The sequence below is a fragment of the Nansenia antarctica genome (assembly GCF_963989245.1).
Source record: "Nansenia antarctica genome assembly, chromosome: 3".
Classification (NCBI taxonomy): Eukaryota; Metazoa; Chordata; class Actinopteri; order Argentiniformes; family Microstomatidae; genus Nansenia; species Nansenia antarctica.
The window spans coordinates 81,435,793-81,443,820 of NC_137688.1; the positions used below are offsets into that span (position 1 = coordinate 81,435,793).

Here is an 8,028-nt window from a genome sequence, read left to right on the forward strand (position 1 = left end):
CGAGAGGTAATTTAAGTCAGTGCAGATTGTCTACAGATCAGTGAAAGTGTTCAGACTGATTTTACACGGTCTGTCCAGAGGGGGGGCGCTGCTTAGCAGACCTGCAGGCTTTCTGCACAGTGAATGCATCCTGCCCAAGACGTTCTCCAGCGTCGGTTGAAAGGTCATTCATTGCGATCAACATGGCTGCTTCCACCAGGTCAGCGGTGGCACTGAGGACTGTGAAGAAGATTGTGGTGCAGTTCTGTCCGTTTGAGTCTAATGTGCGCTCCACACGGTGAGCATGATGCATGATCTATGTCTGTACAGGAGTCGGCGTTTGCCCTTGTCGGCCACCGTAGGTTAGACTTTGAGGAACATTCCCAGAACGGGTACATACTAGATCCCTATTAAAGATGTGGCTCTGGGTCTTTTCATTTTTTTAGTCTGTTAAATGTGTGATCTAATATTCTTACCACGGGCAGTAGATGGTTTGAATACGTTAACCCTGATGGAAATAACACAGATATTAATATAATAATATAATAGAATATAATAGCAGAGAAAAGGGCTGATAGTGTCACACACTATCACCTAAATGAAAACGGAGGTAAGGTTTCCTTGGGTTTCGCTTCCGCTTCCGGTCACTGATAATAACATGCTGCCTAGATTATAATATCGGGTTGGTGTTATAATTTATAAGTGTCTTGCACTTATTTATAAGTGCCTTGCTCAAGGGCACACCTTGCCATTTAGCAGACGCTTTTAGTCCAAAGCGATTTACAATTACGAATTACAGGGACATTCCCCCTGGAGTAACTGAGGGCTAAGTGCCTTGCTCAAGGGCACACTAGTAGAGGTGTGGTTTCAGGCGGGATTTGAACTCACAACCTTCCAATCACAAGTCCAACTCACTATCCACTACTAGACCACCACTACCGGGTTGGTGTTAATCGGCAATGTCTGATTCTGAATATCAGTAGCCTAATTGAGAAACTCCTTTTTCACAATTGTCTACCTATGAGAAATTAAATAAGAGGGAGATGATCTATGTCAGTATTTCCATGATATAAATTTAAAAATATGAACATAAATATTGTCAGTGCTCAAACGAAGTAATCCATCATTTCCCCATTCCCTCTCCCCCCCCGGGGGTTTACCCTCTCATTGATCAATAACGTCTCTCTCTCTCTCTCTCTCTCTCTCTCTCTCTCTCTCTCTCTCTCTCTCTCTCTCTCTCTCTCTCTCTCTCTCTCTCTCTCTCTCCCTCTCCCTCTCCCTCTCCCTCTCCCTCTCCCCCCCCCCCCCCCCCTTAGGGAGTTTCTGATGATGGTGGGGTCAGAGAAGGCCAGGTTCACCAATATGAACTGTGAGGTGATGACGGAGGTGAAACACGACCAGTCTGAGCCGCTGGTGGACGTCACGTTCAGTACGTCGCCTGCAGTCACACAGAGGGACACACACACACACACACTCATATTCTGTTCTATTAGAACATTCACGATTATAGCCTACTGTAAGGCCCGGGGAGGCTGGTGGAGGTAGGAATCGGAGGACGGGATCATTGTAATGCTGGGATATAGAATGAGGAATGGTGTCACGTTGTGATTGAAAGCGTTCCTCGTTCCGTTCCATGCATACCATCAGGCCCGTCCTCTGGTTCCTACCTCCACCAGCCTCCCCTGCTGTAGCTGTCTACTGTAAGCTGTTACCGTGGTTACATACCACGGTCCTGGGGCTGGGGGCTGCTGGCTGTGCACATTTTTGTTCCAGGACAGCATTTACACAATAGTCTGCGCTAATGTAGCTCTTGGTGAGCAATTGCCATGGGAATTGTAGTTTGTGCTGGGCTGGAAGGAAAGTCTTCACCAAGCGTGCGGCCTTCCCCTGTATCCTTCCCCTGTATCCTTCCCCTGTATCCTTCCCCTGTAGCTCCTCAAGACCACCCTGGGTGAAGACCACAGTGTATGTTTCTAGTTCCCTCACATGTAAGCTACATTCACATGTAAGCTCCATTCACATGTAAGCTCCATTCACATGTAAGCTCCATTCCAAAGTGTTTGACAGAATCTCACTGTGTGCTGGTCGGCAGGCCGGCCTCCCAGACAAGCCTAATCCTCGACTAAAAAGCGTCTTCAGTGGAGATTCTACATTGAAAGTGTGGCTTAAGCCTTGTCTGTGAAACTGACACGTTCAGACCAATGTCTCCCGTTGTGTATCATCGAATTGATCATAGTAATAATAGCCATATTGTTATGGTTAATAGGTATTATCTTTAACTGTCTAATCATGTTTCTTTAGGAGTAATATGACCTATTAATATACTACTGTACTGGGGAGGCTGGTGGAGGTAAAAATCGGAGGACGGGCTCATTCTACTGCATGGAACGGAATGAAGAATGGTGTCAAACACACATTTTTTATACCATTCTTCATTCCATGCAATACAATGAGCCTGTCCTCCGATTTCTACCTCCACCAGCCTCCCTAGGTGTAGTACATTGTACTCTACTGTATGGGACAGCCCCATTAATCAAGTCGGAGAAGGGAGCCGGTAAATGATACTCTGCAGTAAACAAGAGATTATTTTCAAAAGTGGAATATATTTGCATGTGTTGGGAAACAACTTGGTACAGCACATGCAGATGTGTGTGCTTTGGACTGCCTCATGTGCTTTATGTAAAGCACTATGGGTCTACATTTATGTGTATGAATGTGTGCTACACAAATACATTTGCCTTGCCTCAGGTCAGAGAGGCTCTGTTTCACCTGTGCTATTGTCCACCTGTGTTGACTTGTGTTTACTATGAGTCGCGCGTGGGGGTGTGCGTTTCTACCTGTGTGTTGATGTCTACCTGTGTGTGTTGATGTCTACTTGTGTGATGTCTACCTGTGTGTGTTGATGTCTACCTGTGTTGATGTCTACCTGTGTGATGTCTCTACAGCTGATGGAGAGAGGCTGGTGATGAAAGGAGCCAAGCTGACCACCGGCGAGATGCTGGCCGCCCTACAGACACGCTGCATAGACAAGGACCCGCAGGGCAAAACAGCAAAGAAATAGCATAGTCCCTCCATATTTTTTGCGATATTTATGTGTCTTATGTATATTTGTAATAAAATACTATATTGAAAACGTCTGGGTTTGTTGCTCTTGATTGCTGTCGGTAATATCTGTGTTCTCTCCATGTTTGCATATTTGATTTATCCTTCCTCCCTGGAATATGTTGGTAAGCCTATGTAGTATGATTAGAAACGTTGTTAGAAATGTTCATCAGATTACTGATATTTTAGACTGGTTTGAATTGAACTTGTATTTTTCTGTGTTTTCTTTTCATCGAGTGGACCGACAGTATTCAGTATTTGACCATCTGTTTTTATGATACGTGTAGTGTACTAATTGATTGCATTGGATCTGTAGAATGCTGTGGCGCATGCATGTGCTCTTTTCTTTTCTATTCACAGGATAAAGGATGTTCTTTTCTTTTCATCATTTGAAAGAGCGTTGTGCAACACTCAGCCCCTGACATAGTTTAATGTGACTTGGCACAGTGCTGCAGCAGTGGATGTGGTGGCATCAAATAGCCTTTCACCGATTCCAACATATTCCATCGGAAATTGCGGAACGAGGCCTTACATACTGTAACGTGACGTTGAGGTCTGTGATTGGGCAGCTCTGGGATGCGCGTGCCAGACAGATCCCTTTATAAGCCCTGGGCTCGCTCTCTGCAGGGTGGAGAGTCTACTTTGGCACGAGCGACAGACGTGTTGAGGATACCCCAGGCACTCCCGGACTGTAGAGGATACCCCCACTGAAGCTGCAAACATGGTTGAGAAGTTTGTGGGAACCTGGAAGATGATTTCCAGCGAGAACTTTGACGACTACATGAAAGCTTTGGGTATGATCTCTTTGCATGAACAGGTTCTCCAATTGCACTTGCCTGGGTCCTAACAAATATACATTTATAGGCTTAATTGAATTACTTTTTAAATGATGTGTCATGCAATATGATAACCCTGACTGGCTGTTATTTGATAAGGCTAACAATTAAGAACATTGCAAAGTGATGTTGCCCACAGGCTGGATTGTGCGTTGTTGTGGCACCGCTTGCAGCCCTGCGCGCCCCGGTGCGCCCCCCCCCCTCCTGACCGCTTGTTCCCCGGTGCCCCCCCTCCTGACCGCTTGTTCCCCGGTGCGCCCCCCCCCCCCCCTCCTGACCACTTGTTCCCCGGTGCGCCCCCCCCCCTCCTGACCACTTGTTCCCCGCTGTGCCCCCTCCCTCCTGACCACTTATTCCCCGGTGCGCCCCCCCCCTCCTGACCACTTGTTCCCCGTTGTGCAGGTGTCGGCTTCGCCACCAGACAGGTGGGCAACAGGACCAAGCCCAACCTGATCGTGAGCGTGGACGACCAGGGGTTTATTTGCATGAAGTCTCAGAGCACTTTCAAGACCACCGAGATTAAATTCAAACTCAACGAGCCTTTCGACGAGACCACCGCGGACGACAGGAAAACTAGGGTGGGTTGGGTGCGGGGAGGAGATCTGTGCGTGAGAGTCAATTGACACCTACCGACTGAGGTTGAGCTTTATGGTTTGAACTAACAAATATTTTCTAATGTTTTGAACTAATGCTTATTTTCAAATGTTGCCAGAATGCTAGTGCTCTTTTATTTATAATCCTAATTAGTGGGAATCCTCCCAGTTCAGCTCTGCATGCTTATTTGGGACTATTTTTTTTTTATGTTTAAAATGTTTCCAAAGAACTCAGCATGTGGTGACAACCTGTGCGTGAGAGTCAACTGACCGGGGTTAACGGGAGTCGTTGGAATTAACGGTTTTTTAATGTCCCATGTTCTTCTTCCCTCCAGACCGTGGTGACCTGTGAGAACGGCGTACTAGTGCAGAAACAGAGTTGGGACGGCAAAGAGACCACCGTGGAGAGGGAGGTGTCCGATGGGAAGTTGATAGCGGTAAGCAATCGGTTTTTTCTGGGAAAAAAAGTGTATGGTAATACCTAAATATGTATGTTACATCTTTCTTATATCTAAAGAGCCCTAAATGACTCTTTTCTTATTTGTTTGCCGTGTTTGCGCATTTTCATTTGGGCTATAACTTTTTCCCACGTCTTTGTCATATTCATTAACTTAAAACATTGCCAATAAAAACGTTTCAATTGTCTAGGGACCAGGGAATGGGACTGTTGGGAATGTTTGGCCGTAAACCACACATGACTAAATAACAGGCTCCACCCTATCACAGCTGGGAAAGTAGACAGGAGTTGAACTGCATCATATATCTCCTTCTTTAACCCAAAACATATGTCGGAATGTTTGCTCCTGACCGTGCATCTGACTGTAACACCTTGAAACACCTCCTCTTTGACTTCACACACTCACACACCTCTTCTTTGACTTCACACACTCACACACCTCTTCTTCTCCTCTCCAGAAATGTGTGATGGGAGATGTCATCGCCGTGAGGACGTACGTGAAGGAGGCATGAGGATGAGACGAGGGGACTGTGGCCCGTCAAAGGCAGGGTGCGTGGACGGACAGACGGACAGACGACACGCTCAGTTTCATGAGCCGAAGAAGTTAAAGAGACCGACGGAAGACAGGCGTGTACCAGATCATATTCTTCATTGTTCTTGCCAAAGCAAATTTATACACTGTACTCCTTAGATGATACATTTGGTTATAAGCATTGTGGTGATTTGAATAAAAACATTGAAAATTGTCCTTGCTCTCATGTGGAATTATTGACCATTGTCTTAGTGTAATTCTCTTGTTCTCAGTTAAATGATTCAGCTTTATTCGTGTATTGGCAGCTTTTATTGAAGCATTCTTGTTGTCATTAACTGTTCTTAATTGAAATATGAAACAGAGTTACCATAACTGCAAGCAATAGAATAGGTCTACTTGGATTCCAGCCGAGATATGGGACACTATTAATTTCAGGGCTAAACCTTTAAACCTTTGGCAAGTGTAGTTCATTCTAAATGGATTTGAATGAGACATATTTTACAGTACCTATCTCAAAAGGGCTATTTGTGTTCCTAGGGGCAGCAGAGCAGACAGGCTTTACAGCAGAGCACAGAATGGACATTCTGATGATGCCTGATAGGGACTGTGCATTGTTATAATGCCTCATTGGACTGTGCATTGTTATAATGCCTCATTGGACTGTGTATTGTTATAATGCCTCACTAGCACCAAATCATGATTCATTGTATCAGCAGAGTTTATAAAGAGAGAGAGTGCACCCCCCCCCCTGCTCAGGCCAGCTGACGTCCAGATTCATGGTCAAAGCATCTTTCTTTTTAGTAGAAGCCAAATTTAGATGAAGCCAAACATAGATGAAGCATCAAATCACCATAGATAGTATTTATAAGTTCTACCTTTGAGTAAAACAAACTGAACTCACTTCAAAACATCCAAACACCAATAAACTGCACAAAGCCTCTCTTGATGACATCATCAGACTTTCAGTGAACTGTTGAAGAATATCTAAAGTCTGTGATATTATCCGAATCGTTACTGTACGATACGCGGTCAGACCGCTGACCTCTTCGACGGGAGCGTCTAGCGAGCCGTTGGCTCTGGTCCAGACTGAGGAGACAAATGAAAAAGCCACTTGAGAATGTTCTTGTCCAGAGCTTGACCCTGGGGTTAAGAATCTCACCCTTGAAAGTCCTCATGATAGACGCTCACCGTCTGGCAGACCAACCACGGCCTGGAATGTCAGCGCTTGTGCTTGTCAGAGGGGACTGTGTCGAGGGTCAGGATATGGATCGCCCAGTTTCCCTTTTTCTTTTCGGGACATGTTTGGATGTGTTCCCGTTTTCTGCACATGTTTGCAGACGTGCGTAAACGAACCGGACCGGGGGGACATGCTAGGTCCCCCCCCTCCTCCCCCCCTCCCCCAGCTGGCTGCCGTTCAGCTACAGATTGTTCCAGCGACAGAGCGGGCCACTTTTTTCCCATGGCAGAAAAAAAAGAAAAAGAAAAAGAAAAAAAAGAGCGTAGCAGATATCGTGATTGGGGTTGATGGCGAAAACAGCTGAAACGGGTGAATCGCCGGCCAACTCGACCGACGTCCCCTTTTAGAGGAGACAATGCTGCTGGGGGGGGGGGTCCAGGCCTGTGTAAAGTTTGCGTGGTGGGTGGGACGCCAAGCAGGTCCAAAACAGGCTAGGGGTGAAAACACACCGGCGGTCCCGAATACGCGAGGCAAAGGTCAGAACGGACGAGGACGTTGTTCCAATGGAACGGTCTAGAAGATGGAGCCACCGGGCCACTGCTGGGTGGTCATGGAGGGCTCTCCAGGCTGTTCCCTTTCAATTCAGCACATTTAGGGGGATCGACTGGATCGTCACCCTGCTTGTTTTGCTACGACATCCTTTCCCAGAGTCTACCTTTAAGATCAAATGCAATTCCATACTGTGGATTTGGGAACTGATTCCAACTCTAACTTATAGTACGCACCAATGCACTTCTCCCAACACAGAGGGATCAGGGGGTCACATCTGGGACTCATGGAGGTGTTTGTCTCTGTGTCGGAGGGCAACACTCTCGTCAAGTTTCATCAACATCTGGACATCTGCACTGACAGATCAGATGTGTACTTTACTTCTCTACTTCTGTACTGCTGAGTCAGAGCTCAGAAGCGTGTCATAAAGGGTACAGGTTAGTTCAGAAGCGTGTCATAAAGGGTACAGGTTAGTTCAGAAGCGTGTCATAAAGGGTACAGGTTAGTTCAGAAGCGTGTCATAAAGGGTACAGATTAGTTCAGAAGCGTGTCATAAAGGGTACAAGTTAGTTCAGAAGCGTGTCATAAAGGGTACAAGTTAGTTCAGAAGCGTGTCATAAAGGGTACAGGTTAGTTCAGAAGTGTGTCATAAAGGGTACAGGTTAGTTCAGAAGTGTGTCATAAAGGGTACAAGTTAGTTCAGAAGCGTGTCATAAAGGGTACAAGTTAGTTCAGAAGCGTGTCATAAAGGGCAGAGGCGCCCCGTCCATAGAGGCAACCAAGGCAATTGCTTGGGGCCACCA

General features: G+C 46.3%; 2 protein-coding genes across 2 annotated transcripts; both read left to right on the forward strand.

Moving 5' to 3' along the window:
• Window positions 1–173: 173 nt before the first annotated feature.
• Window positions 174–3,116, forward strand: mrpl53 (mitochondrial ribosomal protein L53). The gene is made up of 3 exons (XM_080527793.1): window positions 174–277; window positions 1,296–1,408; window positions 2,925–3,116. The coding sequence occupies exons 1-3, from the start codon at window positions 183–185 to the stop codon at window positions 3,038–3,040; spliced, it is 324 nt and encodes a 107-aa protein (XP_080383919.1). The 5' UTR covers window positions 174–182; the 3' UTR covers window positions 3,041–3,116.
• A 605-nt stretch (window positions 3,117–3,721) lies between these two features.
• Window positions 3,722–5,713, forward strand: fabp4a (fatty acid binding protein 4a). The gene is made up of 4 exons (XM_080527839.1): window positions 3,722–3,875; window positions 4,320–4,495; window positions 4,846–4,947; window positions 5,426–5,713. The coding sequence occupies exons 1-4, from the start codon at window positions 3,803–3,805 to the stop codon at window positions 5,477–5,479; spliced, it is 405 nt and encodes a 134-aa protein (XP_080383965.1). The 5' UTR covers window positions 3,722–3,802; the 3' UTR covers window positions 5,480–5,713.
• Window positions 5,714–8,028: the final 2,315 nt, after the last annotated feature.

Excerpts from the sequence above, each read along its gene's own strand:
- mrpl53 (XM_080527793.1), top strand. The coding sequence starts at position 183 with ATGGCTGCTTCCACCAGGTCAGCGGTGGCACTGAGGACTGTGAAGAAG. Across the intron at positions 278-1,295 it reads TCTAATGTGCGCTCCACACG|GGAGTTTCTGATGATGGTGG; the intron begins GTGAGCATGATG and ends CCCCCCCCTTAG. Across the intron at positions 1,409-2,924 it reads GCTGGTGGACGTCACGTTCA|CTGATGGAGAGAGGCTGGTG; the intron begins GTACGTCGCCTG and ends ATGTCTCTACAG.
- fabp4a (XM_080527839.1), top strand. The coding sequence starts at position 3,803 with ATGGTTGAGAAGTTTGTGGGAACCTGGAAGATGATTTCCAGCGAGAAC. Across the intron at positions 3,876-4,319 it reads CGACTACATGAAAGCTTTGG|GTGTCGGCTTCGCCACCAGA; the intron begins GTATGATCTCTT and ends CCCGTTGTGCAG. Across the intron at positions 4,948-5,425 it reads CCGATGGGAAGTTGATAGCG|AAATGTGTGATGGGAGATGT; the intron begins GTAAGCAATCGG and ends TCTCCTCTCCAG.